This window comes from Aulonocara stuartgranti (genome assembly GCF_965226115.1).
Source record: "Aulonocara stuartgranti genome assembly, chromosome: 19".
Lineage (NCBI taxonomy): Eukaryota > Metazoa > Chordata > Actinopteri > Cichliformes > Cichlidae > Aulonocara > Aulonocara stuartgranti.
Window position 1 is genome coordinate 21,564,628 of NC_138955.1, and position 23,481 is coordinate 21,588,108.

The 23,481-nt window shown below is 48.7% G+C and overlaps 1 protein-coding gene across 1 annotated transcript; it reads left to right on the top strand.

The window, feature by feature from the left end:
• Nucleotides 1-12: 12 nt before the first annotated feature.
• gphna (gephyrin a) lies at nucleotides 13-22,930 on the top strand. Its single transcript, XM_082515641.1, is given in 25 exon segments — nucleotides 13-139; nucleotides 141-188; nucleotides 190-290; nucleotides 6,417-6,495; nucleotides 6,580-6,637; nucleotides 7,083-7,175; nucleotides 7,250-7,344; nucleotides 7,860-7,926; nucleotides 8,980-9,285; nucleotides 10,519-10,620; nucleotides 11,051-11,188; nucleotides 15,006-15,048; nucleotides 15,169-15,306; nucleotides 15,735-15,827; nucleotides 15,923-15,978; nucleotides 16,433-16,552; nucleotides 16,628-16,686; nucleotides 16,772-17,047; nucleotides 17,275-17,362; nucleotides 17,743-17,816; nucleotides 18,090-18,154; nucleotides 18,691-18,794; nucleotides 18,938-19,034; nucleotides 19,672-19,810; nucleotides 19,885-22,930. Coding segments are annotated over 24 exon segments (2,445 nt in total). The 5' UTR covers nucleotides 13-128; the 3' UTR covers nucleotides 19,806-19,810; nucleotides 19,885-22,930.
• Nucleotides 22,931-23,481: the final 551 nt, after the last annotated feature.

Sequence of the window (23,481 nt, forward strand, 5' to 3'; positions counted from 1 at the left end):
GCTCTGTGATTGGAGGACATGGTGAGGTCAATGTCACGGCTCCACTCAGAGGTCATCCAGCTGCAGCTCTGGCGGTACCGGGTCACCTGATCGTATCGGTAGTTGGAGGGGATTCAGAATGCACGCGCATGCACACACTGGTCCTCCTCCAGAGGTGCAGCACCCCCTCCCCCTCCACCCCCCAGCCTCTGTATGCGCCGTCACAGTGCAGACAGAGGTTGTAAACATGGCGGCGGACGGGATGGTGCTCACCAACCACGACCATCAGACCCGCGTGGGGATCCTCACAGGTAAGGACACCGTGTCATCACATGCGCTAAAACGCCTCTGGGCAGCGTACCTGTGCGCCGTTTTGTGCCCGGCTCCCTGCGCAAGTCGGTGTCACGATACGGGCTGTCTCCGCTGCAGAGCGGGCTAACGTTAGCCACATGCTAACCGGGTTCCCCGCGAGCCGCGCGGCTGCTGGCGCACAGGTGCGCGTTTTGCGCTAAAGAGCGGGATTAACGTGTTTGTGTGTGACTGCGGATTAACGTGTGAGCACCGGCTGCACCTGTCAGCGAAACTGCGGCGCTCAGAGGTGTTTTATTCGCCGTGAAGCGGCCGGGAGAAGGGCCGGGGAGCTCTTTCAAAATGCGAGACGAGCTGTGCGTGCTACAGTGAGTGTCTACCAGAAGCCGTGCTTTTATTTTGGAGGTAACCCCGCGGTGTTCCGGTGTTAGTGGCTAGCTTGCAGGTGGTATTTTGAGCAGTGTGCCGTTACGGAGCCGACATGAGCTGCATTATTCATGTCCCTCTGCGGGTCTGACGAGGGCCTCGGCTCACGGTGGGCTTTTTTAAGATAACGGGACCTCGCGGCTTTTTAACGGCCGGGGTTTCACCCCGTTAGTGTCCGTTTAACGCAGTAATGAGCGTTTTCCCTCCTCACGCCATTTAGTTCAACATTAAACACGAACGCGCAGCGCGGCACCGAAGCTGTAGCTGATGTTCGCACCGGAGTCGTGCCCGCGGGAGGACTGGGACCAGTGAACCCAGTAACACTGGACATGGACAGGGATGCTTAGCTAACTGAGGATAGCATGGGCAGTCCACTGTGCGCCCAGCAGGGGGCGCTGTGGGAGGGCCCGCAGTGATTTCCACACAAAAACACGCTAGTTCCCACAAATCCAGAATCAGTACTGTGAACTGAAACAAATCAATTGTAATGATCAATATTTTATTCACTGTGACGCTGATTCTTGCCCATAAAACACTAGCATTCGGCTAACATGTGCTGATTGGTGAGTTTTAGAATAGGAGGTCCTCTTGATGGCGTTCTTTTCCCGGTGATACCTCTTGTAGGTGCGTCGTAGTTATGTGGTTGAAGTGTTTGAAGGTGATGCTAACTGCTGCTGGCTTCATGCCCCAAATCAAAATGGAGGATGTATTAAAGTGGCTTGTGGTGCTCATAGAAAAGTACTTTACTGCATTAAAAATCCATTAAAATGTCTAAAAATACAACTTTATGTATTGTTTCAATCCTTTCTAGTAAAAACATGCTAAAGATTTCCATGAGAAAAATGTTTATGTCTCGAAATGTACATTTTTGTTCTTCAGCTCCATTGAGCTCCATTCATCCAGGATGAGCTTGAGAGTGCCCTCTATGGAGCAGGAAGAGAACAGCTGCTCTTTCATCCACCGTGCTTGCAGTTCCTCGTTAGTGACTTTAACGAGCAGAGAGAACAAAGTTTGAACACACCAAATAACACAGACAACCAGAGCACGATACTGCATCGTACGCCATCTGTCTGTCGTAAGGTTTTACGTGTCAGGACATCAGAAAAAATTTGGTGTTAAAAATAAGAAAATACAACCTCAGATGAACAACGCGTTGTACATTACACAGTAAATATTTAACAAAAAGACCAAATCCAAAAGTGGTGTAGCTCCTTCAGCAGCAGTGACCTGCAGTGATCGGTCTGCGCCATCACTGTGGATGAGCTTTGGTCGTTGAGGTCTGCAGCATTCGTTCATGCACAGCTTTCTGAGGTCTGCAGCATTCGTTCATGCACAGCTTTCTGAGCTCTGCAGCAGCTCCGTTCTTTCCTTTTTCAGCCGTTCTGTTGGATCTTTGTCCTGCTGATGACCCAGTTTGGTCCCAGCTTTATCTGTGAGACATCTGCACTCTGGCCTCGTCTCAGAGCACATCGTTCCTGTTCAGTTCCTTTGAGCACTGCACGCTCTGATCTTTTGGTGAATTTGCTGCATCCACTGCTGGGAGAATGTGGATCCACCCTGTTCTCTCCTATAGAAGCAGCGAGGGTCGAGGTCTCACACAGTTTCTGTATTTTGACCTATTTTCCCATAAATGAATTCTGACTAAGTTTAATATGTCACATTGTTGTTGTTTTTTTAAGGTTGTATTTAAATCATTTTAAACTAGCTAAGGACCAGATTTTAAACTAGCTTACTTTCCTACTTTCTTTTGACTGTGACTGTTTCTGCTAATATTCGTAGGCGAGCACTGATCAAACGTTTCCCAGTCCGGATGCTGACTCCTTGTATTTGAGTTCCTGACGTAAAATAAAGTAATAAAGGACGAGAGGAGCATGATAAATAAAATTTAAAAAAAACTATGTTTTGGCGTTACTCTTCTCGTTTACTGTCGCTCATCAGATTGGAGCTGAGTGTGAGAGTCTTTCCTGCTGTTATGTGCACAAACGGTTTAAAACCTGCGAAGCAAACCACTGAAATCATATTGAAAGCCAGACTGAGCTGTGAATCAGGTGAGGATACTCGGGTAGAGTCCAGGAATCAGAAAACAGCAGGAGGAAATTAACCAAACAGCTGAAGTTGACTGACGTTGTCCCCCTTTGAAGTCCAAAGTCTGGATGAGGAAGATCAGGGCTTCCTGTCATGTGACGTGCGAATTCTCGGTCTATTCCTGCTTCCTTAGATGCGCTGCTCTTTGCTATTTCATTGTTTGTCTTGATCCGTTAACTCTGGACTTGCAGCGGCACTGAGCACGCCTGCAGGACGGCGTTCTTCTACAAGCTTCGTGGTCGTGAGCGATGCTTTTTTGAATCTGCCGAGGTCTTCCCTGCCAGCTCCTCAGAGTTATCGGACCGCCGTTTCCTCCATCTTCCTCTGCAGCACTTCACCCTGAGCGGGTCCTTGAAGGTCCGTCCTTCAGCTCTGACGACACGGCCGCAACATTTCAGTCAGTAGATCTTCACATGGAGCTCTTCAGCTGTCCCTCACACTTCATTGTGGTTGTTGTTGGTCATGTGATCAGTGTAGGAGGTCTTTCCTGTGGCCGTGGTTTTGTTTGGACGCTCTGCTGGAGATGACGAGGACCTGCAGGTCTTGTTTTGTCCTGCTGCTCTCAAACTCTGCAGTTGTTCAGTCTTGTTGGCACAGCGTTACCAGGCGTCCTTTGAATTTGTTGTTTCTGTCACTCTCATTTGTAAGTGCCATTTATTCTTTGTGATCATTACTCTCTGACTTCCCCTCAAAAATAAAGATTTTGTTCACACGGATGACGCTAACAACGACCTGTTTTGCTCACTTCCTGCTCTTTCATTTTAAGACTGGACGATGATATTTTGGCGTCTGTGTTCTTGTAACTTGTGGAGAATCTTCGATCCTCCAAAAAAACTCATCCTGTTGGTTTCCAGCTCCCTGTTTTTATCTTTGGACTCTGCTACAGCAGCTTTGCATGATTTACAGTTGATAATAATCCTTCTTTATCTCACACTGAGCCTTGTGCAGCTCCTCGGTTCATCCATGTCTGAATTGAGCCGATTTAGCTACTCCACCTTTAAGACAGCTTTGTTCTGATTGTCTGTGAAGGTTCTCAGTAGGGCTGCCACGATTACGTCGACTATCAAAATCGTCGACGACTAATTTAATAGTCGACGCATCGTTTGAAGCTTTGTAAGATCCTGAAAGACGCAGGAATAAGTAGCAGGATTTAAGAGTGTAATAACGGACTGAAACAGAAGATGGCAGCACTGCATGTACAAGGATGCCAGCTGCCGTTAAACCCCGAAGAAGAAGCTGTGTCCGGTATCGTAGCTGTGACCAAATTCAGGCCGCATCCTTCGGAGGCCGCATTTGTAGGCCGATTATGTTACAGCAACGCGGCGAAGACTGTCCAAATTCAAAGACTCCTCCAAATGTGACCTTCATTTCCCCAGATTTGAAGGATGGGTCGACGTATCCTTTGTGGCACAACCTATCCCAGAATTCATAGCGCAGCTCAGCCAATTCCAGTTTCCAACAATAGCGGCAGCTAGTTAGTTTTAATATTACTCTTATTTTTCTTTCTGGGTCACAAAATAAACGTTTAAGATATTTTCAGGCGAGAATGTAGCTGTGTAAACCTCAAATATCTGCGCAGTTTATCAAGAAACCACATATTTTCAAAAGTGCTCCGACGTTTTCGGAGACGTCTGTTAACCACCAACTCGATAGCGAGCCGGGGTTCAAGGCTCACTAGAGCTGGCGAGAACGGCACACTCCCGGGAAATTGTTTTCAGAACCACCGCTGTCTTTCGCTACTCAGGTTAAACGTGATATATATAAGTCACTTAGATAACCTGAAAATGTTATTGTTTGGCTTTTTTTCAGTGTTTTATTTGTTCGTGAGTAAATCTGTTTGGCTGAGATTAGATTAAGTAAAACTTTCTTAATTCCCTGGGTGGTTTTCACACAGCTGAAAAACGTCAGACAAACAGCTGATTATCAGAAGTGTGAGATGCTGGAGAATATACTCCGGTGTCCCGTTATATTTTATATAGCAAGGAGTTTATTAAACATCACAGAAACAATCTGCAAATTTCATTAAAGTTTAATAAACTGTCATCTTGTCTTTATTTTTAGTTAGCACATACCTTAAACACTTAAAGCTGTAAGCTAATGATAGTTATATAAGAGCAGATGCTGCTGGTAGGGCTGGGCTATATCATACCGTTCACGGTAATATGGTGTAATTTTGGGCAACGATAGGAAAATGAAATATCGCAATAGAATATGGGTAAAACGCGCATGCGCAGTGCCTTTGTTTACATACGCACATGGCGGTGATGCAGAATGAGAAGCGCGAAAGCGGATCATTGAATGAAACAGATGAAGCTGAATTGGTTTGTAAAAATGCTGCAGCTTCAGTGGTGGAACTGGTTTAGCTTTCGTCCGTCAGATACACAACAAAGCACTATTTTTGGTAGATGCTAGCGGGCCGTTGTTATTACCGTGTTGTTTGGAAAATACGGCACACTTAAAATCAATCCTTTGATTTTCTGTAAAGTCGACAGTGCCCCTTATAATCCCGTGAGCCTTATGTATGAATGTACACGGGGCTCGAAAATCTGTCAAATGCTTTAGTACGACTTTGCTAAGCTACGAAGCCGCCACCGCTTGATGGATTGTCAGAGCATTACAGCTATCGTAGACAGGAGCCTCGCGGAGTGATACGTACTGTGCTTCAACATAATATTACCGTATTGTGTGTTTATAACCTGTTTTTAAGTGTTGTGGATATTATACATGGTTATGCTGAGGATATGTCGGCCAGTCTCCACTGGAAATGCCTTTTGGTTAAACTGTCAGCAAGGAATTTGCATTTGCACTGTTACACTTGTATATTACTTTAATGCACATAAAAAACAGCTGCTTGTTTAAGTGAAAATACATTGATGGGGTTTTTGCACTAATAAAGTTGTGAAGTATTTTGTCTAGTGTCAATTACATCGTCAGTTATGTCGTTAGCGCAAATTTTCAAATGTATATCGTGATAAATAGTTTTGGTCATATCGCCCTGCTCTAGCTGCTGGTGCAATAAGTTGTACGTTTTACGTCTAATGGATGATGATCTGATTAGTCGACTAATCGCAAAAATAATCGATGACTAGTTGACTATCAAAATAATTGTTTGTGGCAGCCCTAGTTCTCAGTCATCCAGATGATCGTAGTCTAAGGAGCTTGGAAAAAAAAAGCGTCTGGACTTCTTTAAGTAGCTTGAAGACGTTTCACCTCTCATCCTTGAAGCTTCTTCAGTTCTTCAGAACTGAAGAAACAACTTAAAGAAGTACAGACGCTTTTCTTTACAATATCCTTGGACCTTTGTTCTGATTGGCTGCCTCTCACAAACAGAGGGTTCAAACAACAGGTAGACGGGGCTTCCGCAGCTGAGATGAGCATACAAGGGTGTCCCCTATTTGTGACATCATGCAGGTCCAGCCTGAGAGTTCAGAGCAGCCTTAGCTTTGGGCTCACACTCTGAGCTTAGTGTTAGAAACCTGCAGCACTGGAACACGAGACATGTGACAGGAAGTGAGGAGGAGGAGGTGTGTGTGTGTGTGTGTGTGTGTGTGTGTGTGTGTGTGTGTGTGTGTGTGTGTGTGTGAGAGAAACCGTGCTGAGCTATTCTTCCTCTGCAGTGAGCGACAGCTGCTTCAAGAACCTGGCTGAGGACCGCAGCGGCGTGAACCTGAAGGACCTGGTCCACGACCCCTCGCTGTGAGTCCTCATCAGCAGATCTGCAGCATGCACGTACACACGTGAGCAGCATGACAGTAACTGTCATTGTGTCACTTCCTGCAGACTAGGAGGAGTCATCGCGGCCTACAAGATCGTTCCAGATGAGATCGACGAGATCAAGGTAATCCCAAAAACAGGAGTCCTTTTTTAATATCTCTGTTTGTGCCAATAAAGGGAAACGATTTAACGCTTTTTCACAGACGTTTGTCTGTCAGTGGGCGGGGTCTACGTGTAAGTGAGGTCGTCCGCAGCTCTCGTCCAGTCAGACGGCGGTAAACTGGTTTAAACCCACTGAGCATCATAAATACACGTTAAGGTTTTGGATTGAAACAAATTAGAAATCAGTAAAAATTCTGAGTTGTGATGATTTCTAATCGCGTACTGACGTCTGCTCCACATGCACGAGCAACGTGGCCTCTGTCTTTATGCATCACTGTGTCCACGTGATCGCCACCGCCGGCATTTCAGACTGACACGTTTCTGTTTCTCTGATTCTGTGGCTGTGATTGCGGCTGCTCAGCGTTGGTGCTTTTATTTTGGCGGTGACGAGCTATGTGTGTTTGCAGGAAACTCTGCTGGAGTGGTGCGATGAACAGGAGCTGAACCTCATCCTCACGACCGGAGGGACCGGCTTTGCTCCGAGAGATGTTACTCCTGAGGTACAGGAGGTTCAGAGGCGCGGCTCGACGGCAGACCGCCGTGTTCTAACTCGCTGTGGTTTGTCGTTTTCTAGGCCACCAGGGAGGTGATCGAGCGAGAGGCTCCGGGAATGGCTCTGGCCATGCTGATGGGATCTCTCAACGTCACGCCACTGGGCATGCTGTCCAGGTGAGCGCTCTCACTGCTCATTGACCAGTCACTGTAACGTGGCGTGCGTTTATCTTTGTAAATTCACATCTGGATCTGGAATGTTTTGGGAAACTGTCTGAATTTAATGCGGCAGCACGTCTGCCCACCGAGCTTTAACCCTCTGAGGTGATCAGCAGGTGTGTCAGAGGATGATGTCAAAGCTGTACTCGGGTCAGTTATGGAGCTCCGATAAGAAGCAGACTGTGGCAGATGTTCCTCCTGAACCTCCAGATGTGCTCCTGCATTAATGGTGCCTTCACAGTTAGTCCTGTCACGTGACCATCTTGAACTCTCGGCCTCTCTGGGAGGATCTTCTTACAGCCAATCACGTCTCTGATTCACCTGGTTAGGTGCTGTCAGTCACATTGAACGTGTCACTTCCTGTTTCTTCTGTTACTCACTGGATTCTGATGAACGGTGCAGTTTAAGTTTGACACAGTGTGGAAACGTTTGTTTTCTAACCTGCTCTGTGTGCCGTGTCCTCTCCTCTGCAGGCCTGTTTGTGGTATTCGTGGCAAAACTCTGATCATCAACCTTCCAGGAAGCAAGAAAGGCTCTCAGGTACGAGTCTGACTTTACTCTGCTCAGTCTGCACCGTGTGGATCTTTGCACTGAACTCGCCGGGTATGTCGTAAGACGTGGCGATCCAGTCAGGTGGAGCTCAGCGTTTGTGTTATTTACCGTTAAAGTAGGAAGAGTTGAACTGCGTCGTTACAAAACTACAGATGTTGGATTACAGACCTCTGTGGGTGTCTCCAACCTCCTCCCTGACCAGCTCAGTCTGAGTGCGTTCAAGCAACGTCCTGAAATGTCGAGCAGCTTTTAAAAGTATAACAGAGTCTGAAAATATAAAGTTTGAGTGTCTAAGCCACCAAACGTGTGTGATCCACAGCTCAGAGTAACACAGGCTGAGTCAGGAGGACGGCGTGTCTGAGCTCAGACTCTGTGTGCACCAGTGAAACCAGTACACCTGTCACACATCACTGCAGTCCAGTTCACATGCATCTGTAAAGTGTGGGAGCTCATGGACTTCTGTGTCCCTAATGCCCACTCGCTCCGTGTTGCCAGCAGTGAGTCAGACTGTTTACAGACAGGATTTGTAGGCGGAGCCAGGTGTCTTACCTTTGTGCTCTCGAGATCTGGTGGTTCTGTTCAGGTGGCCTCCAGCTCACACAGGAGCGGTTTGCAGCGGTGATGAGAAAGCCAAAAAATGCCGGGGTGCCACCCTGAGTCTATAAAACTCAGAATGGTTGAAAGGAGCAGCTCGCCCTTCAGTGGCTGGCCTCTCCCTTACAGATGGAGGGAGGAGTTCAGACTTTTGATATGCGCTCAGAGTAGAGCTGCTGCTCCTCCACATCGAAGTTCAGATGGTTGGATATCTGACCAGGACGCCTCCTGGACGGCCTCTGGCTGAGGAGGCGTGGGGCAGACCCAGGACAGGCTTGGGAATGACTTGGATGAGCTGGAGGAGGTGGCTGGGTTTGGGATGGGGGAGTCTGTGCTTGGACTACTCGGCGCGACTACTGTTCGTGTAAACGATCCACTGTGCGTGCAGCGTCTGCTGTGAGAGTTTGACGCCATGACGACGATGATGATGAAACTTTGATTTTTCAGGAGTGTTTTCAGTTCATTCTGCCCGCTCTGCCTCACGCCATTGACCTGCTGCGCGAGGCCATGGTCCGGGTGAAATCCACGCACGCCGCCCTGGAGCAGCTGCCCTCCCCCTCCCCTCTGCAGGCCAACACGTACGCCAACACACACACCAACACACACACCATGGAGCGCGGGACCCAGTGTGAGGAGGAGGATGACGAAGAGGAGGACCGGAGGAGAGGTCGGCACGCGCACAACCACCACCATCATCACCACCACCACCAGCACGGCTCCTCCCACATCACCGCAGCTGCCATCGCTGCCAAGGTAAGCGGTGCGCAGGCCGCACGTAGAGCAGCGGCGGTGCTGGAAGCTGCCAGATGAAAGTTTAATGATCAGTGTGGGGAAAGTGGGTCACTGCAGCAGCTACTGTACTACAGACGCATGCAGCGGCTGCTGCAGGACGCACAGAAATTACCGGGAAGCGAGCGCTCCGCGGGCAGGACGGAAGACAGGAGGCCCGCCTCCCAGTAGCGGAATGACATTTAGAAAACACTTCCTCCTCAGGGTCAGGCGGGTCATTACAGGCTCTGCCCACGGGGCATTGCAGGTTCTTATAACTGTAGAAGAAATGAGCACCAAGGAAACTCGTTTTTCAATCCGTCGTCACGTTTAGATCCACAGGTCACGTGACAGAGCATCACGTGACCTGTGTCGGACGCTGTCAAGAAGTTTCGATCAAACTGGTCATTATGGCTCCTTTATAAAAGGAACAACTTGTCAGGTTTTAACACTGAAGGGGTGGCTGTAGCTCAGGTGGCAGAGCAGGTCAGCCACTAATCAGAAGGTCGGTGGTTCGATCCCAGGCTGCCTCCTGGCTGCATGCCAAATATCCTTGGGCAAGATACTAACCCCATGTTTGCCTACTGGTGGTGGTCAGAGGGCCCGGTGGCGCCAGTGTCCGGCAGCCTCGCCTCTGTCAGTGCGCCCCAGGGCAGCTGTGGCTACATTGTAGCTTGCCATCGCCAGTGTGTGAATGTGTGTGTGAATGGGTGAATGACTGAATGTAGTGTGAAGCGCTTTGGGGTCCTTAGGGACTAGAAAAGCGCTATATAAATGCAGGCCATTTACCAGGCCATTTGCCTTGTTATGGTTTTTTAGAGAGGAGACGACAGGAAGTGATGACTTGAGGACAGTTTTGGTTCATCGATACGTGTGTAAACATTTTAACACGAGCATGACCTCCATCGTGTTAGGGTTTACCCGATGCAGGGATGTCCGGTGTGGACTAACTGTTGGCTTTAGTATTGTTAGTTTGTAGCGTTCCTCTTAAAGCCACACCCCCACAATGACCGCGAACAGCTCCTGTCGTATCAGTTAATTTACAGAACGAATCCATGTGTGTGAGCCCAGGTTTGAGCTGTGACGTGTGGAATGTTTCACTTCATCCCATCATGTCCTTCACCTGTGTGTGTGTGTGTGTGTGTGTGTGTGTGTGTGTGTGTGTGTGTGTGTGTGTGTGTGTGTGTGTGTGTGTGTGTGTGTGTGTGTGTCCATCAGATGAGCCATGCTGTGCTCATGGCTAAAGGGAGTCCCTACCTGCCTGGCCACACCCCTGTCCCTCCCACTCATTTCACCTGCTCCTCTGCCCATGACCATCAGGTGAGACTTCACACATGCACCTGTCCTCTCCTCTCATTGGTCAGTTCATTGTGTCAGTCACCATTCTTCATCAGCTCCTGCCTGAACTAGCTTGAAGATTATCTGATGCCGCCTTTTTTTTAAGGTGGACCTACTATGAGTTCCCTTTTCAGTTCAACCTATGATAATAATGCTGGTAGTAAAAACAAATCAGAAAGTATTCAGAGTATGAAAGTAAAACTTTGCATGACTTCATTAAATATAGTAAAGTTATAAAAAGAACAGCTGATTGTGAGGGGGTCAGGGGTTATGGAGCGTGTTCAGCTTTGCAGCTTTAGGTTCTAATAAAACAACTGAAGGAAATCATTGGACTAGCATTGTGTGTGTGTGTGTGTGCGTGTGTGTGTGTGTGCGTGTGTGTGTGCGTGTGTGTGTGTGTGTGTGTGTGTAGATCCCGGACTCGATCATTTCTCGAGGTGTTCAGGTGCTTCCACGAGATTCGGCCTCTTTAAGCTCCACCCCCTCCGAGTCACCCCGGGCGACACAGGCAACTTCCCGCCTTTCCACCGCTTCGTGCCCGACACCCAAGGTACAAACAAACCTTCACACATGCACACAGACAGCACCGCTAAGAGCTCGGCAACAAAAAACGCCATTCTGCATGAAACACCAGCTTTCCTGTTTGTGCTGTGTAACGGTCATAGAGCATGCCCAGTAGATGTACGCTGATTGCTGATCGAAGCCCTTTATCAAACAATGACAAGCACTTCCTGCATGATGAGAGCTTTTAATTACTTTCTTTATTTCCTAACCTCCTCCGTTCACTTCATAGAACCAGAAAAATCACATTTGATTTCCTGGCATAAAAAGCTCCAGCTTCAGGACCGAGCCAATTTATGGTGAATAACAAACTCGGTGTGTTCGATTTCATTGGAGCAGAAAAACGAGTATTCACAGTTAGACTTGGTTCACGTGCCATTTTTTCAAATATCAAATACTTTCTTATTGCCAGTATCTGAACAGATTACCATGTAATTTAAAAACACGCTAAGAAAAGTTTCTTCCTGTTTGTCCCGTGGCGTTCCCTAAGGTGCTATCCTGGGTCCTCCATTATTCCTTATATACTTGTTCTCTTGTATATGTTTCCATTTTTTTTGTTGTTGTTGTTGTTGTTGTTGTTGTTTTTTTAAATCACTAGTATTTGAACTGATTGTAAAATTATTAAATCAATTACATATTCCCCAGCTTGTCAGGCGGTGGAAGGAATACAAGTCTTTTGCTACAGCTGTTGACACCACCCGACATGAGCTGCCTGTTAAGAAGGAATACTTCGAGGACCTCCTTAATCCCACTGACACGTCTTCCGAGGAGGAAGCAGAGTCTGGGGATGAGGGGAATGACCCGCCAATTTCCGAGGGCGAGGTCACTGAGGCAGTTAAACAACTCCTTGGTGGCAGAGCCCCTGGTGTTGATGAGGTCCGCCCCGAGTTCCTGAAGGCTCTGGACGTTGTAGGGCTGTCCTGGTTGACACGCCTCTGCAATGTTGCGTGGAGATCAGGGGCAGTACCTGTGGACTGGCAGACCGGGGTGGTGGTCCCCATCTTTAAGAAAGGGGACCGGAGGGTGTGTTCCAACTACAGGGGGATCACACTCCTCAGCCTCCCTGGGAAAGTCTATGCCAGGGTGCTGGAAAGGAGAGTTCGTCCGTTAGTCGAACCTCGGATACAGGAGGAACAATGCGGTTTTCGTCCTGGTCGCAGAACACTGGACCAGCTCTTTATCCTCTCCAGGATACTTGAGGGTGCATGGGAGTTTGCCCAACCAGTCTACATGTGTTTTGTGGACTTGGAGAAGGCATTCGACCGTGTCCCTCGGGGTGTCCTGTGGGAGGTGTTGCGGGAATATGGGGTGTCTGGCCCATTGCTACGGGCCATTCGATCCCTATACAACCGTTGCAAGAGCTTGGTTCGCATTGCCGGCAATAAGTCGGACTCGTTCCCGGTGGGTGATGGGCTTCGCCAGGGCTGCCCTTTGTCTCCGGTTCTGTTCATAATTTTTATGGACAGGATTTCTAGGCGCAGCCAAGTGGCGGAGGGCTTTCGCTTTGGTGGCCTCAGAATCTCATCTCTGATTTTTGCAGATGATGTGGTTCTGTTGGCTTCATTGGGTGAGGGCCTCCAGCTCGCACTGGAACGGTTCACAGCCGAGTGTGAAGCAGCGGGAATGAGGATCAGCACCTCCAAATCTGAGGCCATGGTTCTCAGCCGGAAAAGGGTGGAGTGCCCACTCCGGGTCGGGGATGAGTTCCTGCCACAAGTGGAGGAGTTCAAGTATCTCGGGGTCTTGTTCGCGAGTGATGGGAGAAGGGAGCCGGAGATCAACAGACGGATTGGGGCTGCAGCTGCAGTAATGCGGACGCTGCACCGGTCCGTCGTGGTGAAGAGGGAGCTGAGTGTAAAAGCGAAGTTCTCAATTTACCGGTCGATCTACGTCCCTACCCTCACCTATGGCCACGAGCTGTGGGTAGTGACCGAAAGAACGAGATCGCGGATACAAGCGGCAGAAATGAGCTTCCTCCGAAGGGTGGCTGGCCTCTCCCTTAGAGATAGGGTGAGAAGTTCGGCCATCCGGGAGGGGCTCAGAGTAGAGCAGCTGCTGCTCCACATCGAAAGGAGCCAGCTGAGGTGGTTCGGGCATCTGACAAGGATGCCCCCTGGGCGCCTCCTGGGTGAGGTGTTCCAGGCATGTCCCACCGGGAGGAGGCCCCGGGGCAGACCCAGGACACGCTGGAGAGATTATATCTCTTGGCTGGCCTGGGAACGCCTTGGTATTCCCCCGGATAAGCTGGAGGAGGTGGCTGGGGAGAGGGAGGTCTGGGCCTCTTTGCTTAGGCTGCTGCCCCCGCGACCCGGCCCCGGACAAAGCGGATGAAGATGGATGGATGGATGGATTCCCCAGCTTTTTGGTCACATGTTATTTAAATGAGCGCCACTAACTAATGTTAGCTTAGAAATAATTACCAAATGAACATCTCTCAAATATAAACTGTTCACACAGGGTTTAGATAAAGACTCTAGACAGCGAGTTAAGGTTAGCCAGCTATATGCTAAGTTGACTATGAAGTAGTTTGTGTGTGTTAGCAGCTAAGTTTATATTAGCTACCATTAGCCAAAAACCTGCCAATGTAATGAATAAAAAGCTGTCTAAAATGAAACCCTAAATACAAACTGATCTGGAAGCTATATTGGTTATTTTCATGTTTCTTTGTCAGTGAATATTAGCTAATCCTTACTAGATTCATGCACTGTAGCTAAGTCATGGCTTGTTGGCTAACTTTGTCTGAACTATGCTTGAAATGAATTAAATGCTAGGTGGCTAGCTTCCCAAAATCATTTACCTGTTAAGTGAACCATTGTTATAATTTACATTTTATATAAAAATATGATTTTTGTCAAAAATTAAATGATGTAACCGTTTAAATAGATAGCAAACTAGCTTAGAGCGAGCTTGGTTAGCTAGCTGGCTGTAACTTAGCTTTACAGCTTGTAGCAGACATTTATAACATCCAGGTCAGGTGTAGTGTGTGTATGCTGCTCAGTCAGCTGTTGGACAAACATACATGACGTACAGACCATACAACAGAGAAACATGACAAAGTTGGACAGTCTGTGCACAACTCGGCATATTTTAGATGCTAACGTGTTCTGAGCAACAGATGGGTTTCTGAGGTTTTATGCCTCACCTTTTAATTTTGACTTGTGAAACAAACTCCCCCCCCCCCCCCCCCCCCCGGTAACTATCGGTAACCATCATCACAGCATCATTAGACTGTTACAGATGAGTATCTTTAGGTCAGATTTGAATATCAGTGTCATTCCAGGTGTAAGCAGTGATCGTCCTGATTGAAGCTCTCGTTATGTGCATGAACTTTATTCAGGAAGTCTCGGGACGTGTGCTGTCTGTTGAATGGGAGTGAATGGGACTGTGATGGTTGGAAACACTCAGATCTATTGAAATGTCTTCAGTTGTGGTACATTTAAAAATAAATGACCTAAAATGTAGCATCAAATTATGCTTAAATCATCTCTGCAAAGCAGCCAATCATCAACCTTATGTACCTTTGCTTTTAGTAAGAAGACGCCGGCTTTCTGACCTCTGGTTTTAATTTGCTGTTAACATCAGCTAGGAGAGCAGAATTAAAGCTCTGGCTTATATCTGCTGTTTATTCAGCGCTCAGACTGATCTGATGAGTAAGATTAACCCGACTCGCTCTCTCGGTGCTCCTGAAATGCTTGAATGTTGCATCCAGAGTCATTGTTTATGTTTCCACATCCTGTGAATGAGACGCATGAAAAGAAAATTATTCTTTAAGATGATTTCAATCAAAATAATCTGTTTTTCTGCAGGTTCAGTCACGATGTGGCAGCAATGAGAACATACTGAGAGCCAGTGAGTTCAGTATGTGTTTCGTTTACCTTTAAAGCTCGAAAAAATAGTTTTCAGGTGTTTACAGGTGTGTGTGTGTGTGTGTGTGTGTGTGTGTGTGTGCGTGCGTGTACGCACTCATAGGCCACAGCGCAGTTGACATCAGTAAAGTGGCGCGTCGTCATCGCATGTCGCCGTTCCCGCTGACATCCATGGACAAAGCCTTCATCACTGTTCTCGAGATGACGCCTATTCTGGGAATTGAAGTCATTAACTACAGAGGTGAGTGTGTGTGTGTGTGTGTGTGTGTGTGTGTGTGTGCGCTGCTCTAACACAGGAGTATCGAGCCCTGCACGCCCACGTGTCCACTAACTGCTCCACCACAGAGCAGTTAGATGCTGCTGTGGTGATGGCATCTGATGGGAGAAGCATTTCAGCACCTGCACACTCTGTTTGAACCATGAATGTGTAAAAGGTTGCTCCACCTGTTTGACTTACGGAGGTTTTGGACCTGAAAGTCAAGCCAGGTTGACGTCAGTCTGATCGGCTTTTCCCCGCTGTCGGTCAGCTCGTCCGGTCAGGACCGTAGCCGCCCTCCTCCGTCGTTCCTCCACAAGCTGCGAGAATCGCTCCTCCCACAGAGTTCAGATTGTAGTGAAACAATGAATTTGTCCTGGATAAGCCTCTGAGAAAGTCTTCTCTCTCTGCAGATGGTTTGGGTCGAGTTCTCGCTCAGGACATCTATGCCAAAGACAACCTTCCTCCGTTCCCCGCCTCTGTTAAAGATGGCTACGCTGTGCGAGGTGAGACTGTGGGCACCGCCTCAAACATCTGCGTTTTTTTTTTACCTTTTATCTGTTGAACTGAAAGCTCTAACCGACTCATGTTTGACTCGTAGCTGCCGATGGCCCGGGAGATCGCTTCATCATGGGGGAATCGCAGGCTGGACAGCAGGTCGGCTCTCACACAGCAGCGTTGTGCATAACCATCATCTGTCAACCAGATTCTGTGGGAGACGCTGCTAACCTCAGCGTTATCTATGAGCGGGCTCATGGTACACACACCATGATCGGCACAGCGCGAGCCATGCTCAGACCGTTTAAGTTCACGTATGTGCAGAATGTAGATCAGGATCAGATTGATGCACATCACCGAGTTCATATCAGCAGTGAAGGCAGACAAGGGTCTTTAGAGCCACACGTGTCACAGAGCAGGAAGTCCTGGGAGTCGACCTCTGCAGCCAAACGCTGGCGGCATAACAGCTGCAGTTCCTCTAACGTCCACTTGAGGCTCCAGAATTTAGAAAACTTCTCATCTCCTCCTGATTACTGTGAATTTCAACCTTGACTAAAAGCCTTATTACCAGATGATGTCATCGCTCTGTAAACTGTGCTTCTTGTGTTTTCAGCCCACCCACACAGTCATGCCAGGTCAGGTGATGAGGGTGACGACCGGCGCGCCGATTCCCTGCGGAGCTGACGCCGTGGTCCAAGTAGAAGACACAGAGCTGCTGAGGGAGTCTGAGGATGTAAGAACACCAGGATGAAGGTCGATGGCGCTGTGCGTGTGCCTGCTGGCTTTACTTCCTGTTCGTCTGTTACAGGGCACTGAGGAGCTGGAGGTGAGGATCATGGTCCAAGCCCGGCCCGGGCAGGACATCAGGTGAGAGAGGAACGCTTCTCAGGTCGTGGATGTCAAACGGGTGAAGGAGCAGCGTAGACAATTTGGTGCTTTTGTGTCCACGCAGGCCGATCGGTCACGACATCAGGCGAGGGGAGTGCGTTCTGGCTAAAGGCACGCACATGGGCCCGTCTGAGATCGGCCTGCTCGCCACAGTGGGAGTGACCGAGGTCAGCGTGCACAAGTTCCCCGTGGTGGCCGTCATGTCCACCGGGAACGAGCTGCTGAACCCGGAGGATGACCTCCACCCGGGGAAGATCAGAGACTCCAACCGCTCCACTCTCCTCGCCACCATCCAGGAGCACGGATACCCGACCATCAACCTCGGCATCGTCGGAGACAAGTGAGCGCGTTTCCCCGCCTGTCGCTCCAGTCTGATCATTTCCTGTTCTGACATCTTAAAAAAGCTCCAGCCCCCACCCCCCAGCACGGTGCAGTCAGGGTTTAATCTTTCATCCACCCTCTGAGGTCCACAGGTCCCTCAGTGGGAAATCTGAAATCTTCCACTCGAGTCCGACCTCAGTCTGTATCCTGAACTTCCTGTGACACCCGTGTGTCCTCTCTCTGCAGCCCTGACGACCTGCTGTCAGCTCTGCACGAGGGAATCAGCCGTGCTGATGTCATCATCACTTCAGGGGGTGTGTCCATGGGAGAGAAGGTACAGTAACTTCAGTAACTTAACTAACTTCAGGCCACGCCCACCTGCTGAGAGTCTCAGCTGCAGTACCAACTGCACGTTCGCTCAGGAAGTGAAGCAGGACTGGGCGGACTTCTTCGCCGCTGCTACAGGAGGTGTGTCTCTCTGTGGAGTGAGACCGCAGAGAGAGCCGAACGTGAAGGCGGAGCTGACGATTTACCGTCTTTCATCAGCTCTGACCGCGAGCCGTCACTCCTAATCGAGCTGAGGGCCAGGTGAGGCAGCAGGTGGGCGTGGCCTAAAGTATCTCAGTGTAAAGCTCACTGATTGAGTGATGCACTGAGCAGATGTTCTGATCGTCAGTGTGCAGGAAACCTGACTGTGTGTGTGTCTGTGATCAGGACTACCTGAAACAGGTGCTGGATATCGACCTGCACGCACAGATTCACTTTGGCCGAGTCTTCATGAAGCCAGGGTAAGACGGAGCCGAGACTTCCTGCTTTAGTCCCAGAACTTAAGCACCACAGTCACACCTGTGTGAAATACCCGAGAGCTTAAAGCTTCAGGCGGCTGTTAATGAGCCTCACCTGTGGCTGCAATGTTAGTCTGTTCACTGAAGTCACAAATGTTTCTTCTGATAGCTGAAGGAGTTCCTCACTGCAGGTACTCGCAGTACTGCAGGTACACCTGACGGCTGATACCTCAGTCTCTGCCTCTGCTCACGCTGCTCTGTGTTTCTGTCCCTCAGTCTTCCCACTACCTTTGCCACAGTCGACATCGACGGGACACGAAAACTCATCTTCGCCCTGCCAGGTAACATATTAACCCTGCTGTGTAATTCACCTGCCTTTGAAGCGTCCTCGGGTCGTCCCCACAAACGCCTGTGATCAGAGTCACGATTCCCGATTGTGGATCCCAAAGCGAAGCAGGAAGCTTGAGAGCGTCCTGAGCCCAGACTTTAACCTCCTGGAGACCAGAAAGCTTCAGTGCAGGCTGAACGTCAGCAGCCTCCACAGAGATGGGCTGAGAATTAGCAGTTACTACATGTACTTCACAGTACATGATTGTACTGTGAAGTACATGAAGTAAGGAAGGGAAAAAAATGAATACAAATCAACAGATGACGCAGACACTCTTTCAATGTTTCGTATTCGTTGCAGGCAGATACGTGCATCTTAAAATAACTCCTCACAGTAAGCTCCATAAATGTTCCAGCAGCGCCTCGTCGACACGAGTAACTCCAACTGACCACGTTTATGACATCATTCAGAGGCCGCTCGTAAATGCGCCACATCATGTTATCGAGCTTCTGCACCATCATCACACGTGGTCTGTTTATTGTTTCCAAGGTAACCCAGTGTCCGCTGTGGTGACGTGTAACCTGTTTGTGATTCCTGCTCTGAGGAAGATGCAAGGCATTCTGGATCCTCGACCTACAATCATCAAAGCGAGGGTAACACACACACACACTCTCTGAGGTCATGCTGTAACCCTGCCTGCAGGTCAAGGTGAACCGAGTGTTTGATGCATCGCTCGGGTTACATAACACAGTTATTGTTGATGAAAGTCTGCTGATGCCACTGTTCTTCTCTTCAGCTCTCCTGTGACGTTAAGCTGGACCCCCGGCCTGAGTACCACCGCTGCATTCTCACCTGGCATCACCAGGAGCCGCTGCCCTGGGCTCAGAGCACAGGTGAGTGCGCACACACACGGTGATGGTGTGTACCGTCAGTCATTGGTGTCTAAGCGTTGCTTCCTGTTTCCTCCTCGCCGCGGTAAACTCTGGCCTCTTCTCGTCCACACGATTAACTTTATTGATCACATCATGGAACCGTCATAAAGATGTTCCACACGTTCATAAAGCATCGCGCTGTTCAGCTTCCTCACTGCACTTGGCCCAAATGAGCCGTTACGCTTGTGTCCTGTAGCGCCGCCCTCAGAGCTTTACATCAGCTCGTCCAATCAGGTTTGTCGACGGTGCTGAGCGGTTTGTCTGCTCTGAGTCCAGCTCACGGATACTCGCTCCAAAGTCTCTGAACCTGCCAACGAGGACTCATCTCCAACCGGCTTTCTTGGAGACGGAATTGACGTTTTCTCCTAAATTCATCGTGCGTGTTCCCAGATACCCGAGGCTTCCGCAGGGCGTCCAGTGACGCGCCGTCGCAGGCCCATCCATCACGCTGGCTCTGTGGTCGACATCAGTCAGCTGATTTATGTCAGAGGCGTCGTAAACGAGCCTCTTAAATGTTGTTCTAACCGCTGCCTCGGTCAGCGTCCTGTCAGTCATCTCACTTGGGTAATGCGACTGACCACACCCCTTCTCCCTGCAGGTAACCAGGTGTCCAGCAGGCTGATGTCCATGCGCAGCGCCAACGGCCTGCTGATGCTGCCCCCTAAAACAGAGCAGTACGTGGAGCTGCACAAGGGAGAGGTCGTAGACGTCATGGTCATCGGACGGCTATGATGCAGGTACGGCGGCTCCACGGACGCACTGAGCACGTGCGAAGCGTGTGCTTTCTGTTAACACTTCTTTTTCTCTCCAGACTGAAACGTCACTCGCTACCGATTACCATGGCAACGCCAGGACTTCTTGTCTGCACAGGAAACAGCCGGGGTGGGGGGCGGGAAGTGGTGCATGTCTACCTGGTCGCCATTAGCTGTGATGTCATATGCAACAGCCAATCGGAGCCAGCACAGGCTGAGTCCTCATTGGTCTGCTCTGAGGAGATCACTGTATTTCAAAGGAGAAAAAAAATGTGAAAAAATATACGAAATATGAGATTTATTCTGTAATATTATTATTATCCTGATGATAATGATTATTAATATTCTTAATTAATATTCTATTTATTATTATTATCATGGTTCTGACTGAATATCATCATCTTAGTAGTATTCATGCCCTCTTCTCTCCTCTTCATTTGCTTTGTGCGTTTTTCCCGGGTAGATTAGAGACATAGAGACCCTCCTCCTCCTTTTTCTACCCTTGCTCTGCTCTGGCGTCCTCTCTCCTGCTATAGAAACCTGCTGTTTCACTACGTCTCCTCCTGGATCACACAGACTCCAACATCAGCAAAACACGGCTGATGAAGACGTCCTCTGAGTGAACCTGCTTACGTTGTTTGTGCCTCTGAATATTTTCTGCCAAACAACAAAAAAGAAAAGAGAACAAGCTGCAGGTGTCCTCTGGTGTTCCTTTTTTACCTTTCTGCAGATTCAACCCTCTCAAACATCTGGAGACATCTCAGCGAAGCCATGAAATCGTCCTCGGTGGGTCAGCGGCTCGTCTTTGGGGCGCCGAGCGATTTCTCCGCTCCGATATAAATGCGATAAAGACGTCTCTGATCGCGGTCGTATCAAGGCTGCGCCACACTGGCGGTTCAGTCCAACCCTGCGTTCAAGTGGTGTTCGACCAGAGTGTGACGTTTATGTTAAGGTAGCTCCAGAACCTCTGGGCTCACCTGGAGTGTCGGGCGCGATTACATGATTACTCCACATTTGCGTCTGGAGCTCTGGGTGTGGGATTTGTCCTTTCACTCGCTCTGATCAGGCTGTCCAATCGGGAGTCTTTATTCAGATTTTTACCCACGACCGCACGTGCAGGAACTGACCGATTTGGCAAGTTCGGAGAACAGATGCGATTCCCGGTTTTTCCATCTGCTTGCATCACTTGAAGGCAGGGTGTCACATTCAGGTGCTTGTAACTACACCACGTGTATTTTTGCCATGACGGTGTTAAGGTGCTCGTTATGGTCGGTTCGAGGCTGTAAATCAAAACGTCATCTGACCGCCGTTCTCTCCGCGTACTGTATGAGCGTGCAGAAACCCTCCTTTGACAGTTCGCCCACTACAAACGCAGAAGCATCCGAGCTGCTCGCCGTAGATCCTGCTGATAAATGTTTACCGGTTACCAACAACCAGAAGCGTCCTGTGAGATCTGAGAGCCCCAACGCAAACCGCCCACTTCCTCTCATCCTTCCCGTTGAACCGGTTTTCCTGCAGCGCGGTGTGTGATGTGTAATCTAGAGCCAGCTCATATTTACCCAAGTTTCCCAAAGTCCATGTTGGTGGTAAAATGGGAATACGGTTCTTCCTGCTTTGACCCGTTTTCCACCGATGTGGTACCGGGGTGCTACTTCATCAGATCTTAACCAATAAAAAGTGCCACAAAACCACTGGCACCTCAAAATCAGCGGTCCCAAAGCGCCCGTTTCTGATGCTTGGCATTCCGGCCTGTGAGACAGAGTCTGGTTTGCTGCATCCACACCAACAGCTCTGCTTTGGAAATCAGGTGGACAACTCATCCTGTTACGACCTTTTTCCAACAACTCAGTGCCGCTGCCTCACCCAGACCCCGGTCCTTTCTGGGTTGTCCCGTGGTTGGATTCGTGGATCAATGGTGGGAGTGGGAACTGCACGAAATTTCTCTTCTTACTACAGACGTTACCCCGGCTCGTGCTACCTAATGTTCTGGCACTGCGTTTGTGGGGAAAAAGGATCCGATTCTTCCTGTTGGGACTTCTTTTCCACTGGTGTGGTACTGCTGCTAAATCTAGAAGCAGGTTATTGACTTTGCACTGAAATGACGGTTTCCCAAACATTGTAGCCTACAGTTGGACTCAGAGAGGTTACCACTGATTGGCCGAGGCAGCTCACAGCGGTGCTTGGTTCTCAGCCTGTTCTGGGAGAGAACCCAGGCAGAACCAGCTCTGTAACTTCTTCCTGTGAGGCTCTTCACCTCCACTCTCAAAACCAACCAAGAGCCGGCACCACGTCAGTGAAAAACCTGAGTTAAATATGATCAACCAAACCCACAGGTCAAAGGTCAGGCGCTGCATTCAGGTCATACTGGAGTAACTGCTCTGTCTGATTTTAACAGTACCGACACGGCGTCCTGAATGCAGCGTGGCTCGTTGTCCTGAATTCCCCCCCCTTCTTGTCACACCTGCATGCCCATAAAAAAGGGGGCGTGTCTTTCCTCTTTGGGCAGGTGTGATTCCAGGCGTTAGAGTGTGGTGCAGCACCTGGGCGGGGCTTCTGATCTGACTAAACGTGACGCTGATGCTCTGGTGCCAACACTATCTTTAAGTCCTCTGGCTTGGTTTCCAGAAACTTCCCAGTTACCTCAAATGCACCGTATATATACAGCATATATGAGTGGCTCGTGCTGCGTCCGTGTCACATGGGAATGGTGTGATGATGTTTGGCTGTTCGTTCAAAGAAATTCCTAAAATAGTAAATAATGCTTGCCGTTCGGCAGCTCGCGTTTACGGCAGCTCACTTACGACACAAACGCAGCATCAGCGCGCGTCCTGCCGCCTGCCCAAGGAGGACCAATCAAACCCAGATAGATCCATCAGAGCGAGCAGAAGCAGGTTGTTGAGAAACTGCCTTTGTACCGAGTGATTCGTAACACTGGGCTGAACTCAGTGTCACACTGCACACACTATAAACTATGACCAGCACTTGTAATGAAGCAATGACACAGCATTCTACTACTACTGTATAAATATGATGAAGAGGATGTTTTTCTGTAATATTATTGAACCTGAAGATGAATTAATAAAAATAATCCTGATTATTCTGTAACTGCTGTTTGGCTCGCTCGCTTCATTCATAACAGCACTCGTCTGAGAGCGCTTCACGCTGTCAGGGACGGTAAACGTCACATCTTGTCAGTGTGAAGAGCTTTAACTGCACATTTAATCCCTCAAATAATTTAATCTGAGAGAAAAGCGCTGTTTTTCTATATGATAACACAATGCTGATGTAGGAAATGAAAGACCTCTGTCAGGTGTAGACTTAAAGAAACAGCTCTGGTCGCTTATTTCCCAGATTCGCAGTAATTATAAATAAAGTTTTGCAATAAATTATGAAGAAATGTGAACTTTTCAGATAAACCATTATTAGTCCCACATGTATGAAATTTGTTTTTTTCAGAACATTAAAAATGTTATTATGATGAAATATTTAAAAATAAGAATTTTTCTTAGATTCTTTTCCTATAATATTACCTTTTTATAAATAATGAGTACTTCAGGCTTCCATACTGCATGTTTAAAGGCAGGTAGGAACCATCCAGCAGGAACCTTTTGTTGCTGCGCTCGTTCTCCTCACCTGAACATTCGTCACATTTTTCT